Below are 19,925 nucleotides of genomic sequence, written 5' to 3' on the forward strand. Positions count from 1 at the left end.
ATTACAGTAATCAGTCACCATAATTTCTGGTGTCAGCCAGTTTCTTTATGAAGAGGGATATTGCCCTCACCATAAGAAAAACAAAATCTTCAAACAGATTTCAGATTAACTTACCAAAGCCCTGGTTGTTATGTCTGCATATGTCATTAAGATTCCTCAAAGACTGAATTCCATGCCATTAGGATTCAAGATTTGTATTATAAGAACGTAATGTGTCATGGGAAAATTAGTTGTTAAACATAATTATACACCTAGATATCTAGGCATTATGTATGATAAATCTTCCATCTACAACAACCATTGCAGATATACTGCCAAAAATTTGCAGAAGAAATAATAGCCTTTGAAAATGGTTGTGCAAAAATCGTGTGCAAACACTATTGCTCTAAAAAAAGCCAACACCTTGCATTTATCTGCAGCCAAATATGTATTTCCCAGATCTGACAACCTGAAGAAAGTAGATGTCATCCTTAATGCAGCATACCATATAATAACTGGTTGTATGAAGGCTAGAGCTTTAAATAAAATGTGTACAAAGAAGTAGTCACTTATGCTGCAACAATATGATGACCAACTCATGAATAATAGAAATTGAAGCAAATCTAAATGATATACATGACATGTAAGGAGAAAAAGACAATCAGCAAACACAATGATTAAAATTACTCTTCAAGCTGTTGCTGACTTTAACGAAAGAGCCTCCTGGCATTACACATCCATGAGAGACTTGGAGGCTCCTCAAACAGCTACAAGGAGGTATGGCACCAGTGAAAAACGAAGAACAACTTGCCAAGATGTGCCTTGAAGACATAGGAGAAGAATTTAAGTGTGCCCAGTACTGAGCAGAAAAACTGTCAACTGTTGATGATTTCAGGACAAAAAAGAGGAGACAACAGACAGTTGCAATTTAACTTTAAAACCATTTTTTTTATTTACTGGTACCAGAGTCTGTGTGTCCCCTGGAATTATACTTTCTCTAGCAGTTTATTTGTTAACTGCTCATGTTACAGTAGTTTTGGTGATGTTATAAATGTTGGTGAGTGACTGAAAAACTGCAGTCTTTTACCCAATGAAATGTATTAGAAAAAATAGGGAATAAACTCCAGAGCAGACATGATTGGGAAAGAATCTACACACATCATCAAAAGTTTTGCATGGCCTCGATTCCAAGAGTTCTGGAACCTGTACAGAACTCGCATGTTTTCCACTGTGACTAATTTTGTTAGCTAAGCAAAGCATATGATCTGTTACAGCACACTCCTGGGGCTGGGAAATGTGGCCAAAATGTTCTGGTCGAACGAACTATCACATGTGCAATGTGTGGGATCAGGCATAAACATCAACATAAACATCACATCTGCCCTTTTTATTGCTCATGAAAACCACATGTTGCATGCTGTACCACCACACAGTGAGACCTTCAGAGGTGGTGGTCCAGATTGCTGTACACACCAGTACCTCTAATACCCAGTAGCATGTCCTCTTGCATTGATGCATGCCTGTATTCGTTGTGGCATACTATCCACAAGCTCATCAAGGCACTGTTGGTCCAGATGGTCCCACACTACAATGTTGATTCAGTGTAGATCCCTCAGAGTGGTTGCTGTGTCGTGTCATCCATAAACAGTCCTTTTCAATCTATCCCATGCTGGACACTCTAGTCGAGTGATGTCAATATCTTGAAGGGAGTCATTCAAAAGATGTGCATGATGGGGGCGCGAATTGTCATCCACAAAGATAAACTCCTCACCAATATACTACTGATACGGTTGCACTGTCAATCGGAGGATGGCATTCACATATTCTGCAGCCATTACAGCGCCTTCTATGACCACTAGAGGCATACATCGGCCCCACATAATGCCACCCCAAAACAGCAAGGACCTTCCACCTTGCTGCTTTCACTGGACAGTGTGTCTAAGGCATTCAGCCTGACCGAGTTGCCTCCAAAAATGTCTCCAATAATTATCTGGTTGAAGGCATATGCGACACTCATTGGTGAAGGGAACATGATGCCAATTCTGAGCAGTCCATTTGGCATGTTGTTAGGCCCATCTGTACCGCACTGTATGGTGTCGTGGTTGCAAAGATGGACCTCGCGATGGATGTTGGGAGTGAAGTTGCGCTTCATGCAGCCTATTGCACACAGTTTGAGTCATAATACAATGTCTTGTGGCTGCATGAAAAGTATTATTCAACATGGGGGTGTGGCTGCCAGGGCTCCTACAAGCCATAATCTGTATCTAGTGGTCATCCACTGCAGAAGCAGCCCTTGGGCGGCCTGAGTGAGGTATGTCAGCGACAGTTCCTGTCTCTTGTATCTCCTCTAAGTCTGAACAACATCACTTTGGTTCACTCCAAGACACCCGGACACTTCCCTTGTTGAGAGCACTTTCTGGCACAAAGTAACAATGCGGACGTGATCGAACCATGGTACTGAATGTCTAGGCATGGTTAAACTACAGACAACATGAGTGATGTATCTCCTTCCTGGTGGAATGACTGGAAATGATCGGCTGTTGGATCCCCTGTGTCTAATAGGCACTGCTCATGTGTGGTTGTTTACACCTTTGGGCAGGCTTATGAACATGTCTGACTGTGAACCGGGTTGATGCAAAATTTTTTTGATGTGTGTGTATCGATGGTTATGTTCACAGATGGTGAAGGATATGCAAATTACACAACTGTTGACAGTCAAAAACTATGGGATTCAGCACTTGTCTCGTTAAACCATCCTCTGCAATGCCAAAGAGACTTAGCAGCATTTACTACATCAGAAAATTCTTGAAACAGCATAGAACATGCTTGTCAGAGTCTGCAAGCTTAAAGTTGGTTTGGTGTTGTATGCATCATAATCATACATGTGAAGGTCATGTCAGGAAAAATGCACTGAGAGCTGCTTAGTGAATCTCCTTATTCTATTACTTGTTTTAATCTACAAGATCATCATATGTTATGAAACATCATCTTAGTATATGTATGTGTAACTACGATGATTCCAATAATGATCATTTTGTTTCAGGTTTAAAATATACAATGTCAAATCTGAATCTGAATTTCTATCTGTGAAATTTCAGATATTAACAAAATTACATGTTGAATTTATGTGATAGATCCCATTAAATAACATAATCTGAAAATCCAACATATGCTCGATCACTTCTATATTGTCATCAAATTCCAGAATGTTTCAAAGACTATGATACACATGTTACCTGCATGAACATGTAATGATTAGCATTTTGAGCTGTTACTTAAATCTGAACATAAGGCATACCAAAATAATGATGTAGATGACATATAAATCTTGCCCTTTGACATTTTTTGGCATGTGATATTTCAGTAGTTGTTAGCATTAAAAATTAAGAAGGGTAATGAAACCTACAGCATGCAATGAATCTTTTATTTTGTTCATAAACATAATTTCAAAGACATAAATTAGAAGAAGTTTTGATCTTACATGTTTTAAATTTGAGACAAAGTTGTCATTTTTAAAATCACAATGGATTATAAATACATATGCTAAGATGATTTTTTTGATCTGGTGATCTTCAGGCAGATCAAAGCAAGTGACACAATAGAGAAATTCAGTAAGTAACTATCAATGTATTTTCCAAGACAACTTTTATAAACTATATTATGGTTATGAACTGCCACATACTGAAAATATTTCATAATTTTACCTGTTGTCATGCATATACCTGAAGCTAACACTATTCTCACAAAGGGCAGTAACATAAGAGTGATTTGCAACTAAATAAAGATGTGATATTTAGCTCAGCCTCGGGTGCGAAATTTCATTTTCATGTCATTACTTATTTATACAAGCATCTCATGAGCTATGGCAAGGTCTATAAAGCTCCCTTTCAAGAAAAAAAAATCAGGTGATTGTTAGGAATATACTGAATGAATTCAGATCAGTAACTATTGAACCTGAGCATTGAATCATGATGTATGCGAATGATTTAAAATAAGTGAATGACTATTGTGTCCTCGGCCTCAAAGGACTGTTGGCAGTTATATCATGATGGTGCATAAAAATGAGTGGTCTCAGCTTCAATGGACTGTTGGCAGTTGTACCATGATGGTGGATAAAAATGAGAAGCTGAATAAATGAGACCTGTAAAACAGTGTGCATTAAAACTAATATAAAGTTATCAAATCTCCAATAAAAACATGTCATGATGAGATTTTCTGTTACTATTTTTAGACAAAATGTTGAAGTGGTATATGTACCATTCTCTTACAATCACAACATACTAGGAACATTTGCTTTCAAGAGGTGTCCATATGAGACTTCAGCACAAATCTGACTCCCAAAAATGTCTCCACTGAATGAGATGGTGCAGTGTTTAGTACATTGTACTCTCATTTAGGAGGACAATGGTTCAAACCCACATCTGGCCATCCTGATTTAGGTTTTATATTATTGCTCTAAATCACTTCAGGCAAATGCTGGGATGGTTCCTTTGAAAGGTCATGGCCGACTTCCTTCCCAATCCTGCCCTAACCCGATGGGACTGATGACTTTGCTGTTTGGTCCCCTCTCCCCCAAATCAATCAACCCAACAAATCAAAAATGCCTCTATCTCCCCATCTGTTCTCTACACAGAGCATTATGATGCAGAAAGGGACAAGGCATATTTCACCAGTATCTACAAAAGAATCTACAGTGATTACCTTGACACTGTGTAGTGCTTCGAGAATTTCAGAGTAAAATCTAGAAACACTTGTCTTTCCTCCATCTCAAACACCCAATATTTTAAGTATGAGTGTGGAATAGTGGAAAAGTATCTACCGTGCCACTGGTTTCTGTGTACAGGTGGGAAGTTGACTATGAGAAGACTCTAAGCATGGCGGTCGATCGATGCCAACAAGTGTTTGCTGCTTGCACCATTGAAGATGTATAGAAAGTACAAGGAGTAATTACATGTTACTCCTTGGTGGTGAAATAATTTGACTAGAGACTCTTACTTAATGCTTAGCGTAGACTTGCTAGAAGCAATACCTGTCTTTGATATTGTAACCATACTTAATAGAGTATAATGGTTAACGACTCAGTTGACTTGCACGAGTTTGAATGCTTATGTTAAACTTGTAATGTTGTTCTTTGTAGAAATGAAAATATACCAGAACTGAACTTGAAGTATTATGCGAGTATCAATTTATTTCAAGAGAGAGAGAGAGAGAGAGAGAGAGAGAGAGAGAGAGAGAGAGAGATAGTCTTTTAAATTCCTCTAATCAGCATTAGTTCTTCAGGGAAGAAAGTTGTGGAAATTGATGCAGCTGACTGCCCAGAGGAGAGGATCGGCTAAACATTTCTAGTAAGTCAACTGATGTGGGAGTGGTGTGAATTTAGCATTCCAGTCTCGCACCACTTCTCGTCACCAAAACCCATTAGAACTTTACCAGAATATGACTGGTTCCAAACTTACAAAAATTCCACATACCTCTGCCTCTCCCTTTCTGCTGTTTCTAAGTCTGGGAATATCAGTGCACACAGGTGTGGACTTTTTCGTAATTGCAATTTAGTTACTGTGATACAGATGTGTATGCATGGTTAACTATGAGTCACTATAATTTCACTTAAAATAAATTTGCAAGCACTTGTAATGTTAGGTTTCTCCACACTTACTTCAGTATGGGGAAACTATCTATCACTATTCTAAGAGTAACAAATTATTTAGAGAATATTTAGTTCAACTATTAGTTGAAATGTAATTCAATTATATAGTCAAACAATTAAAGCAATGAACTGATGAGCACGTGAACCAGTGAGAAAAGCAACTGAACCAGGTGTTTAATACATTTCTTTCTTCTACTAAGAAAATGAATCCTCAGAAACAGGAAACAAGAAAAGGATAGTTCCATATTTGCATTCAGTATTCAGTTACACAACAAAATAAAAAAAAATGGAGATCAAAGGACATGTACTGACTTTATTTTGTAATAAATTCACATCCTGTTATACATTTTTTAAAATAATGATGATGTAAATTTTAACTTAAGTTACTTAAAATTCCATGTTTGCAAGCACTAAAAATATATATTTATTCTACCACAAGTGTTTCATTTTATTCATTTAAAATATCATTAATGATTTTTGCTTATATTTGCAAGTGTCATTTGCATGCAAATTTTCCTGGTATTCTTGTGTTTGGCACTCCTGGTTTGACATAGTATCACTTTGACTTTCAACACTACACATTTATTCATGTAAGACACAACTAAATATTGCATCATTAATGCTTATTTAATAAATGTGGGTACCAGCGATATTAACTGAAGCTGTGAGGACGGATCATGAATCATGCTTGGGTAGCTCAATTGGTAGAGCACTTGCCCCACGAAAGGCAAAGGTCACAGTTTGAGCCTTGGTCCAGCATACAGTTTTTATCTCCCAGGAAGTTTCATATCAGTACACACTCTGTGGCAGAGTGAAAACTCATTCGGGATACCAGTGATATTGGTCACTAATTTTTTTGTATCACTACTGCCACCCTTCTTATTGATGGGTGTGAACTGTGTTTTCTTTTAAATACTAGGCAAAGCTTTTTATACGAGAGGTCAACAGAACATTATAGTCAAAAGTGGTATAACTCAGTGGCAAACTTTAAATAGAATCTGACAGGTATTCCATTAATCCCAGAAGCCTTTTTCAATTTTAGTGAATTCAGCTGATTCTCAATACCACCGACACTAATATCTTTATCAAACAATGGAAACTCCAGGCAGGAATATCAACAGTGTGTGAAAATACAGATGTACGGTAAGTAGCAATATGTCTTTTCCTACATTGTTGAGATCTACATCAGTCATTTCTGCAGTAGCACGAGAATTAACCTGTGGCAATATACCTGGTTTTTCCTTTTTAAAGGAACATTTGAAAATAGCAGCAGTTCTGTTTTACATTGCTACTCTCAGTTCAGTTCTCACATTACCCGTGAGTATCTAGATACTTATTTTGGTGCCAGAAAACAGAATCTCTTTTGAGTCCATGAAAGGACTTTCAGTAAATCCTACTACATAGTTGAAGGCTTGATGCATTGTCCTTTCGACAGCCAAACAGGTTTCATTTGGCATCACCATCTATACTCTCATGTTTTGTTTTACACCTGTTGTTCTGCATTCACTGATTCCTTACAGAATTTGGATACCATGGAATGTCCCTCCTCCCATGAACTGCTCTATACTATCTGATAAAAAGTATTCAGATACCTATTATTAGATATATAAGATGTGTCCACCCTTTACCTTCACGACACCTCTGCCCATATTAAACCAACAGTAATACCTACAATTCAACAGGTGCCACTCATTACATACCAAGAAGTACCTTCCATACAGCCTAGACACCCACAGTCATCGCATCTGCAGTGATGAGCAGTCCCTCCTGAAATATACCGAGGGTATCATTGAGGCCTTTACAGACTGTAATTACAATCCCAACCCTGTACAAAAAAATCACCTGTGCCTTATCTTCCCAGTCACCCACCACCTCCCAAAGTCCCCCATCCATACGCTGCTATCCCTCCCCTTCCCCGCCCCAGTCTCCTCCCTACTCCCATCCAGCTGACTCACCCACCATACGCTGCTGCTTGTAGTTTGGCTTTAGCTGTGCATGTGATTTGCATTTGTGTGTGTGTGTGTGTGTGTGTGTGTGTGAGAGAGAGAGAGAGAGAGAGAGAGAGAGAGAGAGAGAGAGAGAGAGAGAGTGTGTGTGTATGTGTGTTTTGTCTGTTTTTGACAGAGGCCTTGTTGGCTGAAAAGCCAAGCTTGTTTGGTGACAGTCTTCTTGTTGTGCCTATCTGCGACTCAGTTTCTCTGCTATATGGTGAATAGCAACTATCCTTTTCATAGTATTGTTACATTCCATCTTGGATTTTCCATTGTTACAAAACTGTATGTAACACATACTAAAAGTCCCCTAAATTTTCAGTTACATCTGTTGGGTGAGTCTGGTGGACTATAGAAAGGCTCAATTATAGGTTTATACCCCCTCCTTGATACCATGTCATGCTCAAACAATCTTATGAGGTGCTTCAATTTCCATCCCTATGCATTTGAGTTCCTTGTGTGCTATGAAAAAACACCACCATAATTACTCATTAGCATATTCTTTCAGTATACACTTAGATTTACACCAAAAAACTCACTGCTATCAGTTTCTAGGTTTAGCCAGCATTTTGTACCTAGAATCATGAGAGTACATCTACGAATACATTAATCCTCTGCAAATAACACTTAAGTGCCTTAAAAAAGGTTCATCACACCACCTTCACAGTAACTGTCCACTGCCTTTTACAAGTGCTTCAAACTCTGGCACTTTGTTGTAATTGTTTTGGCAGTTAATCACTGGGATTTTCACAATCTCATCTCTGGGGCACAACTTTGGATCTTACACTAATTGTCTGAGGCCTCCTATCAGCTATCATCATTTGGTGTGAAAGGAGAATAATCTGTACCCCACACACAGGTAGATGCCTGGATATCAACCTTTATTCATAGTGTGCCCCTGATCCATTTAGTGGCAATTATTTTGAAGTCACTCTAGCTTGTCACAGAACATCAAAATCTCTGGATCGAGTCTTCTATTTGACTCCGAACAAGAGGCCATGACTAATTCTGGGAACAATGCTCCATACTGACCTCTGATGAATTTCCATGAGCAAGGCTAGCCTCTAAAAGTTCTCTGCTGGTCACTGGACTTATCCAGGACAACAGGAATCATATCTTCCAACATGCACCACAATCTGCAGTTGGTTGCATCCTGTCCATCAATGGCTGCTTCTCTTCAACATACTGAATGAGACTTTCAGGGGCACTAACTGAGTGTACCAGGTGATGGTATCTCATCACTTGGTGCCATTTCCCAAAAAGGGTATCATTTTTCACCGTACACTGATGCATTTGGGGAGGAGTATATCATAAAGTGACAGGAATTTGAATCCTGAATGAAATACAAATGTTGCACTCTAATCAAAAAGAATACAAGAAATCTTGTGATCGCATGTTAGCATGTCAGTACATACAGCGAGATGAGAGATGATGAAGGCAGAATGTCGGCAAATGCTTAGTGTTATTGTTGTTTTTGTTGTGGTCTTCATCCTGTAGACTTGCTACTCTACCCTGTGCAAGCCCCTTCATCTCCAAATAACTATTGCAATCTACATCCGTTTGAATCTGCTTACTGTATTCATCTCTTGTTCTTCTTCTTCTTCTTCTTCAATTTTCAACCCCCACATTTCAGCCCAGTACCCATGATATCTCAGGATGTGTCCTTTAGACAATCACTTCTTTTGGTCAAGTTCTGCCACAAGTTCCTTTTCTCCCCAATTCTATTTAGTGCCTCCTCATTAGTTACACGGTCTACCCATTTAAGAGTGAATTGGGGTTTATTTGTACATAATATAAATCATTTGATTCAGGTACAGAAGACACATCAAAATTGCAGTAAAATTTCACCATAAACACAGTACACCTGACATCACTATAATAATACAGTTTTGTTATACATACATATAATAAAATCTAACACTACATATAATAAAATCAAACACTTAATTACACCTTGCTCAAATTATCATTTTATTATCTATGAATTCTTCTATTCAGCAGTAATTTTTAATATCGATGGCTTCATATTAAATAAGTTTTTGTCCATTAACTTGTTATATATTGTATTTCCCATATACCATGGAGTCCACCCATGTAATTTCAACTGGTGTGCAGCTAGCATAAAATTATTTTTATTTCTCATGTTATATATGTGGTTAAAGTGATTCTCCTCAAATAATTTTTGTCTGCTGTGTAGGAAGATCATAATTTCATAAATCTATTTAGTGGGAACAGTTAGCATCTGTAGTTTCCAAAATAAGGGGCAACGAGACTCTGTTTACTATATAGTACACATGTATCTGACAATTTTCTTTTGTAATTTCAGTATTTGAACTACATTAATCTTCAGAATTCTTCTGTAGTACTGGTACCACATTTCAAAAGCTTCTATTCTCTTCTTGTCTGAACAGTTTATCATTTACATTTCACTCCCATATAAGGCAATACTCCAGTAATGATTAAAATATAATGATGTTGATTTCAAAGATGTGCTTTAATTAAGAAAGAAAAATATACAAAAGTAATGAACAGATAATTACTTATGTACAAACAGGCATCCACATTCTCAGACATCTATAACCCACAACACACATGAAGAAATTGGAAAACACAGACTCTAACTTCAGAAACAGGAACATAATTTAGAGACACTCATTTAGAGGAAACACATCAAACATCACTCATAGTGTCCCACATAGTTTGCATAAATAACAGTCTAATGTTCCAGAGAAAGCACTACAAATATTGCTGTTAAAGATTCATTTCAAAGCTTGAAATGTATGTTCAGACAGCCTGCTGATGTACATCTCTGATATGCCTTCGGATGGAAGACATTTGTTTTGATTTATACATGCAGTATGGGCACCGCAGAGATGGTTCTTTTCCACACTCATTTTTTAAATGTGCTGTAAGTGAATTTTTCCACCGATAGCATCTACCGCAGTTGTAACAATAAAACCCAGCAGCTGTTTGTCTGTTCTGGATCCCCAGTCCTGATCTTGGAAACTGGAAATCAGTAGTCCTATCTGGAAATACACAACAGAAAAGTTCAATAAATGAAAATTTTCCTACAGAGAAAAAATTATGTATCATTTTCTCGATTTTATGCATTGATAAGTACGCAAATGATTCTCTCTATAAAAAATTGGTTATTTTGGTATTCACGCCCTTTCGTTTCAGCAAGGTGTTAGCAGTGGTTACAAATAAACTTTAGCTGTGCTGAATCAGGCTTGGCAGACATAGTAACTTTTCTTGCATCACTTGTACAGTGAATCAAATAGCAGTGTTATGAAGTAGCACCTGCCCATCATCTATTGAGGGATGCAATCAGGAGAGATATGTTTCTCCGTAATATGAGAAAAATAGTAGCAATGTGGAAGCTTCAACAAACAGCCAGCTACGTCAGTTGAAGGTGTTTAGAAGACACTGTTTCAAAATACTGCATAGTTTCAATTATATCATTTAACACAATTCTCAAGTGCATAAATGATATTTTGGTAATTTGAAGACAATTCATTGTGTTGTACACTAAAGGTTAAATTTACATAACATTTTCAAAAGTATTACATTGCAGCTGGACTTCACAATAAATTAAAACTACATAATTATATAGCATGGGTTCCAGTACAGACTTTCCCACCAACAAGGCCAAGATCACTAACATGATAGAAGACAGTGGTGTTTGGCCTCCAGGTGGCTACCAAGGAAATCGGCACCACTGAACTTGCATTTAACAAAAATGGAGGCTCAGATTCTGATGCAGTAATTCAGATTTAGATTTCCTTTGGGTTCCATAAATACAGTACGGTGAATAGTAGGACGGTTCCTCAAAGAGGACACAGCTGATTTCCTTCCTCATTCTTCTCCAGTTCACATTTTTGTTCCATCTTTTATGACCTCAACATTAATGGAGCAAGAAGCCCTTCCATCTACTGAAATCCTGGAAGTGGAAGGTATTTTCATCACCAGATTTTTGTTACCAAGTGAGTACATGTAGTTTTTGAACATCAGGTTAAGTGCTAGTCTCTTGCATTCAGTTGCAGGCCTCTCCACTGTGAATACAAAGGAAGAGCAAGGGGACTGACTAACAAATAGTTATATTTGGTATATAGGATTCCACCAGCAATATAAGAGAGACCTATGCGTAACTGCACAGTTAAAATCATAATACACTGCTAATACTTCGTAGGAAGATTACACAGTACAGTAATGGCAATTTCTTTTTACAAATTATTTTAAGTTTCTTCAAATATACCAGCACCAACCACTGATCCATAATTTTTTTATCCTTTGGATTTCATCATGGACACTTTGTGTGAGCTTTAACTAGCAGTAGTGTCACTATGCAAACATAACTGCAAATTACTACTGCACAGAAACACAAGAAACTTTCTTACAGCAAATAAATTGATGAAGATAAGAGAGATGCTAAAGACAGTATTCTGACTGAGTTAAGAGACTGGTGAATAAAACAAACAGGTACAATAGTTTCAAACCATTGAATTTAATTAGGAAAACAAAATACACAAAAGTAATTTTATATAATAAATTATGGAAAAAATGTCAGGTGATGGTATTGTATGATTACCAAATTTTTCTGAAATTGTCAAAGGTCTCAAATTGTTGAAGCATTCAAGACTAATAAATGCCAAGATCTGTGTCAATTACCCATAAACAACAGAATCAGTGGCTATATTAGAGAAAGGATGTTGTGAACGCTGGCACAATAACTCATTGAGACAAACAAATAAAACATCAAAAAAAATTTCTAATGCACAGTATTGTCAACACTTATATGAATTTATGGGCAATTAGTAGAAATATAAATGCTACTCTTAAGATCTTATTAAAAAAAAAAAAAGTAACGTCACATTGTCACAGCCTGCCGATGAACCACTCTGATGTGTCTTCGAAAATTGGACATTTGTTTAGCTCTGTACACACAGAATGGGCACTGCAGTGATGGTTCTTTGCCACACTCATTTTTTAAATGTGCTGTCAGCGAATGTTTCCACCGGTAGTGTCTACCACAGTTGTAACAATAAAACCCTGTCGTAGTTCTTTTGTTCTGGAATGCCACTCCTGATCTCGAAAATTGGAAATCAGTAGGTCTATCTGAAAATATACAACAGAAAAGTCCAATAAATGAACTTTTTCTACAAGAAAAATGAATAATTTAGAACCATTTTCTTGGTTATTTGCAGTCATAAACAAACAAATGATTTTGTCATCTAAAAATAAAAACAGGAGTTATTTTAGTTGAGCCTCGCCCTCTCATTTCAGCAAAGATGTTAATTATTGTTACAATAATTAATAATAATAATAATAATAATAATAAGTTGTGCTGTTTGAGGCTTCTCTGATATAGTAAATTTTGCTGGGCATTGAATCAGTGAGTCAGACTTCATTGCTAAAAATATCAATATTTATAAAGAGAATCTGCATATCATATTTTTGATGTCCCAATGAGGCTATATTTTAGTAAGACATAAAACAAAGCCGTCCTTGGGGTTTCTAAAAACAGTTACCATCATTACCCTCAGATAATAAGCATAAAATATTGCATAGTTCAGTCAGGTCATTAAATACAATGCCTAAGCATTTCAACATAAGTTTGGATAGCTGTAAGACAAAGGACTGTGTTACACTAAAGGAAGATTTTAAACAGAGATTTTTATATGGCAATTGAAGTTAGGCTACAACTATATGTCCTATGTAAAAAGGAAACTAGTAATTTGGCTCTCAACTACAGTGGCAAAATCACTAACAAGCAATAGGATAGTCGTGTTTCATTTCAAGCTAGCTACCAAGGAAAGAGGCACTGAGGTTAAAGCACTGGTGATGTTTCTAATTCTCCATAAAACCATCTTCATTTTTTTTTGTTCCTTATAAAAGGACACTGTTACTTTCCTTCATCATTTTTTTCTAATTCAAACATATGTTTCATCTCTCATGATCTCTTCATCAATAGGAGTTAAAGTCCTTCCAACTAGCTGAAATTCAGAGGCATGTCCAGCACCGAATTTTGGTCAGAAATGGAACAGTACCCAACACATACAATTTTTGTGTCCATGGAGTGTTTTCAGTGGCATGTCTGAATAAATTCTTTTCTAAAAGGTCTGTCTAAAAAGTACCTGACCTTTGATTTTCCCACGCATTATAGTGATGATAGTGTGGCACCATTGTACACAGTAAAGGAAGAGACCTTTATGCACATACATGAATTTTGTCCCCACCTTCCAGTACGTCAGTCACTGCCTGTCAGTCACTGAGTGAGGTGCTACACAACATTTCCGTTGGATTACCCATTCTCTCAAGATGATTGAATGTGTTGAGCAAAGATACTGCATCAAATTTTGTCAAAAGCTTGGTGATTCTCAAAGCGAAACAATTTGTAAGATTCAGGAGGTGTTTGGAGAAGATGCGATCGGTGTAACACAAATTAAGGAGTAGTTCAACAAATCCAAAAAAGGCTGCACATCAGCGGAGAGTGACCATCATTATGGCAGGCCCCAAGCTGCTTGGAGTGCAGCTGTTGTTGAGAGGGTGCAAAACTTGGTGATAGCAGATTGCCATTTGACCATGCAGGAGATCACCCAAGAGGATGGAGTGAGTAAAGATTCTGCACATGCAATTTTGCGTGATGATTTGAACAAGCACCGAGTGGCTGTGAACTTCGTGCCCAAGTTGTTGCCACCAGACAAAAAGACCTCCATTTTGACCTTGGACAGGACCTTCTGGACACCACCAACACTGATCCTAGGTTTCTGAACACTGTGATGACTGGAGATGAGTCATGGGTGTATGGGTAAGACTCAGAAACAAAAAGACAGTCATCACAAAGGAATCATCTCAAGTCTCCAAGGCTGAAGAAAGTGCGGCAGGTGCGAAGCAAAATCAAGGTGATGCTGACTACCTTCATTGATGTCTGTGGAGTTGTACATCATGAATATGCACTGGAAGGAAAAACAGTGACAAAGGAGTACTATGAAGATGTTCTCCAGCAAGTGTGTGACACAGTTCAGTGAAAAAAAACAGACATGTGAACAGTGAAAAACTGGCAACTGCATCACAACAGCACACTCATCCCACTTGATCCAAAATTTCTTGGCCAAAAATGGAATCACAGCCGTTCAACAAACTCCACTCTCCAGACATGGCTCCTTGCCACTTCTGGTTGTTTCCAAAATTGAAGACGCCACTGAAAGGATCCCTTTTTGAAAGTAGAGCTGAACACCATTCCAAAAGAAGACTTCTAGAGGTGTTTCCGGCAGTGGAAGGATCGGTGGGCTAAGTGTGTGCAAACACAAGGGGCCTACTTTGAAGGGGACTAGGGTCCCAACCCTGTCAGGTATTTGAAATATTTTTTCTGGCCAAAGATCGGATACTTTTTTAGACAAGCCTCGTATTTTCAAGTTGCATTATTTTGAATTAAATTCTGAAGCTTTTGACGGCTGTGTGTACCATTATGCTCAGAAGGCCGACTATAGACTTTTGATGATGGTGGTGCAGAAAGATGTCAAAAGCCCAAGGTTTTTATTTGTAATGAAGTGGCACAAAAAATACAAAGGTTTTATTCATATAGTTTGTATGATTTGATTAAGTGCTAGTCTCCTGGCTTCAACTGCAATTTCTCCACTGAGAATGCAGAAGGATAGCAAAGGAACAGGCTATTGGCATACACACTCTATGTTCATCCCTATCATCAGTGTCATTTCACTCTACACACACACACACACACACACACACACACACACACGCATATGTACACATACCTGTGATATCAACATAAAACTTAACAGCTGATATAATAGCATAACACTAATACTTTGCATGAAGCTATCAAAATTTGGTAAGTGCAGAAGTAATGCGTCCTTTTTACAAAATTATCTTTTTAAATCTCTTCAGATATATCTCCACACACCAAATAGCCATAATTTTACATCGTAATCACTATGTACAAAAAATAACTGTCCATTAGTATAAGTATGGTATTGTAATTGTAAATTACTGCTGAACAACAAGCAAACGAATTTTTTACAGGAAATAAATGGATTTAAGATAGTAAGACAACCTAAACTTGAGTGATGAATAAAACACATGACAGTGCTAGCTTCAGAGCATTCAATTAAATTACAAAATCAAAATTCATAAAAGTAATGGACATTTAATTACTTACATAAAAGCATCACAATACAATCCTGAATCAACATCACAAATTTTCTAAAAGTGGCAAGGTTCAAAATTCTTTAATGGCTAAAAATGCAAAGATCAGTGTTGATTATCATAATCAACAAAAGTGACAGACAATGTTAGAGAAATGCTATAGTGAACACTGCCATAGTAACTCATATAATATCTGTTCAAAACTATCTAGAAACCTATTAGTGGACATTAACACAAGGTTTGTCCATCCTTCACCTTCATGACAGCTTGAGCTCTGCTAAGGACACTTTCAATGATATGTCTGAATGCCTAAGGAGATATGGCAGATGATTCTTCCTCAAGAGCCAAAACCAGACAATATAATGATGTTGGACACTGGGGTATGCAGCATAGTTGGCGTTCTAATTAATCCCAAAAGGGTTCCATTGGGTCCAGATCAAGACAAGGCCACTGCAGGAAGGTTTCATACACAAACCATTATAATTGTCAGTTTCGCATTACATAAGCATTTTCATACATTTCTGAATGGATAATGTAGCTAGAGACACTTACATACAAGTAATGCATGAAAGAACACTTGTAATGCTCAGTACTGTTGACAATGGCATGAATTTATGCATCACTAACAAAAATACATATGTTATCATCATGATTATATATTTAAAACATTTAATTCAGGTTGTCACGGCCTGCTGAGAGACCATTCTGATGTGTCATTGAATACTGGACATTTGATTAGCTCAGTACATACAGTGTAGTCACTGCAGTGATGGTTCTTCGTCACACTCATTTTTTCAAATGTGTTGTCAGTGGTTGTTTCCAGCAGTAGCACCAACCACATTTGTTAGTACAAAAGTCAATGTTTTTATCACATGCTAATGTCAGTACAATGGAAAGCCAAAGTTGGGAATTTCACCTTTTTTTATTCATTTAATGACTGGTTTTGGGGTGAGACCTTTTTATCATAACGTAGTCAGAAATGGTATATAAAAAAAATGCAAAAACTAGGTCAAAAATGTGCAAACAAACAGTTACAACACTGTAACTGTTTGTTAGCACATTTTTGACATAGTTTTTGCATTTCAGGAATACCATTTCTTACTTTGTTATGATTATTTCAAAATATGTCCCAGCCTGAAACTAAGTCACTGAGTAAATAAAAAACGGGAAAGTTGCTGACCCACAGCTATTCATGCTATTTTATTAAAGCTGATAACCAGGTGCAGATTTGCAGCTATCATCAAATCTAAATTTTACAGCAGTGACATATAGGTGCATAGTCAGTACATATGTATATGTATATGCATGTTGTTTATACCAGGATCTTTACTAGTAATGAATTCTACATTTTTAAGTACATATATTTCACTTTGGATGACAGAGTTCCTTTTCTTCAGTAAACCCCCAATTTATGACACTACAAGTGGAGTAATGGCTGGGTTAAACATCAAAAATGTATTGTTAATATTTCCTGTGAGCCTTTTCATTCTCTAAGTGCTTCAGCATCACAAAGTATACAATGGATACTGGAATAATATGGCTTCCATGGCACCTTCCTGCCCATCATGCTGTTTCCATTTTGCATTTGTTACTGCCAAGGTGGAAGGAAAAGACATATTGACAAACCACACCATTCAGATGGGGGAATGCAAAATATGGAGATTTAGTGCTCAGCCACTAAGCTGATAATTATATTATTAACCTGTTAATAAACATGCTGTCAAATTTCTTGACTTCTTCCACATTTGTGATGGTCGCTTTACTTAGCACATCAAGTCTGTGTAAAATCAATACTTTGCTTTTTGGTTTTTTGAGATGTCCACAATGGTGCACAGAAGAAAGTCCCATGTTTTGTGCATAAAAGTGTCTCCTCATGTGCTCACATGCACATAAGTTGTGAAGAAAATCTTGGGAATGGGTATTCTTAATACGAAATAATACTAATCGTAGTAGTCAACAACATCATCTGTGTTTACATGTTTTCAGTTTCTGGTACCTTAAATAATTATCTTCAGCATTCATGCAGCAACACTAACAAAGCATTTTATTCTGAAAAAATATCCAGTAAAAAGCATAATCTCTCACTTGACAGAGGCCTCTTTGAAGATCTTGGCGTTCTAGCAGTCAACAACTCACTCTGCCATACCTCTAGTCCTTATTTTTGGTTGTGTGTGAGACTAATGGTGAACTCAGTTTTAGATTAATTTCGATGTGCTGAACCACAATTTACAATACAATGTAATTTCTAACTGAAGTTAGCATTTTACTCTTGGGATCAGGGTGGAAGTCCGTATCCATAAAAAGTCTAAAATACATTAAAAGTATAGTTTTCTACATACACACTCCAAAAACTATTTGATTATAAAGATTTGAGGATTCCTAATTCCTATTAGTAGCAGTTGTTTTTGTTTTTGTTGTTGTTGTTGCTGTTGCTGCTGCTGTTGTTGTTATGGTCTTCAGTCCAAAGAATCTCTATTCTAACATATCATGTGCAAGCTTCTTCATTTCTGCATAACTATTGCTGCCAACATTCACTTGAACCTGCTTGCTAAAGTCAAGCCTTGGCCTCATCCTAAAATGTTATCTTCCATCACTTCCTTCCATAATAAAACTGACTACTCCCGGGTGCTTCAGGATGTGTCTTATCAACTGATCCCTTGTTTTAATCAAGTTTTGCCATACATTTCTGTTCATCTTAATTCTATTCAATACTTCTTCATTAGTTATTCCCTCTATCATCGAAACTTTGAATTCTTCTGTAGCACCACATTTCAAAGCTTCTACTCTCTTCTTGTCTATATTGCCTAGTGTTAATCTTTCATTGCCATACAAGGCTAGCCTCCAGATGAATACTTTCAGAAGATAACTTCCTAACATTAAAATCATATTAGATATTAATTAATTTCTCTGTTTCTGAAATAAAGTTTCTTCTTGCTGCAAGTCTGCATTTTATATCCTTCAGACACAGTCAGTTATTTTGCTGCCCAAATAACAATCCCTTCACTGCTTTTAGGGTCGTATTTCCTAATCTAATTTCTCCAGCAACACCTAACTTAACTTTACTATACTCCATTGTCTTCATTTACTTTTGTTGATTATAACTTATATTTGAGACATTCAACTGTTTCCCCCGAGTCCTGCCTCTAACAGAATTACAATCTCACAGACAAACCTCAAAGTTTTTGTTTCTTCACCTTGAACTTTGATTCCCTTTCCAAATTTCTCTTTAATTTTCTTTACAGCTTGCTCACTATAGTGTTAGTAGTGCAGTACTTAAAATTATTCCTTGTAAATAAATCTTCAATCTTACAGTCCACAAATAACATTTATTCTTTGATAATTGTTAGTGCACTCAAGGAAATATTTTAAGCACACATTGATAGACAAATAGCAGGTTAACAGTGTAAGCACAGAAACCTTTTTCTGAAGTAGTGGTCCTCCTGCCAACAGTATGAAAGGTCCATCTAAAGACTTTTCAAGTTATTAAACCAGACCACAATTAATTATGGTTAATAGTTAATTAGCCTGCAGTAACAGCTCATATGGCTACTTATGATAAGGTAAAACTGTTCTCAATTCTAAGGTTTGTTTAGATGCTACACTGCTTTACTAGGCTTACTAGGCCAGGACTTATTTAAAATGACAACGCATTGCCTTCTCTGACCTTTGGATACACTGACCCACCCAGTTACAGAACAATTTAATGTGCAACTTAGCACTTTTAACATTAACAAAACAGCATCAAAGGTAAAAAGGGCCAATAAATTACAGAAAAATTCCCAGAAACTACTGGGTATCAAACCTCTGATCTTTGGATTTGTAGTCTGGCACTTACCAACACGGCTCAATGACAGCTATTTCTCTGTGTTAATGTATATTTTTACTTGTTTCATATTTCCAGGGATTCTCCTTCAAGAAGCAGTCTACAACACTTGATATGTGAGTGACAATGAGTACATTACTTCTTCTCTCTTAACTATGCTGAGATGCCAGTTTGTGCATTACATAAAGTCCACTTACAACAATTTAGTTTTAAATCACAAATTAGCAAAAAGATTAACTTCATTAGTATAAAGTTCTTGGGTTTTTCTTCTGGATGGGTTCACTGAAATGGCCTGACATTTCAATGAATGTCACAGCCA

General features: G+C 36.9%; 1 protein-coding gene across 2 annotated transcripts in view; it reads right to left on the bottom strand.

Annotated features, from left to right (window-relative positions):
• Window positions 1-10,557: 10,557 nt before the first annotated feature.
• The window catches only part of LOC126355202 (longitudinals lacking protein-like), a 51,137-nt gene continuing 41,769 nt past the window's right edge, over window positions 10,558-19,925 (bottom strand). The window contains exons 3-4 of one of the 2 annotated variants that reach the window (XM_050005432.1): window positions 12,489-12,732; window positions 10,558-10,643 (exon numbers count right to left, since the gene is read on the bottom strand). In XM_050005432.1, the coding sequence (XP_049861389.1) occupies window positions 10,640-10,643; window positions 12,489-12,732 (248 nt within the window). In that variant the 3' untranslated portion in view covers window positions 10,558-10,639. Of the gene's footprint in view, window positions 10,644-12,105; window positions 12,733-19,925 lie in introns of those variants that run through there. The other variant, XM_050005434.1, reaches the window with a different exon arrangement.

The sequence above is a fragment of the Schistocerca gregaria genome, chromosome 3, assembly GCF_023897955.1.
Source record: "Schistocerca gregaria isolate iqSchGreg1 chromosome 3, iqSchGreg1.2, whole genome shotgun sequence".
Taxonomy (NCBI): domain Eukaryota; kingdom Metazoa; phylum Arthropoda; class Insecta; order Orthoptera; family Acrididae; genus Schistocerca; species Schistocerca gregaria.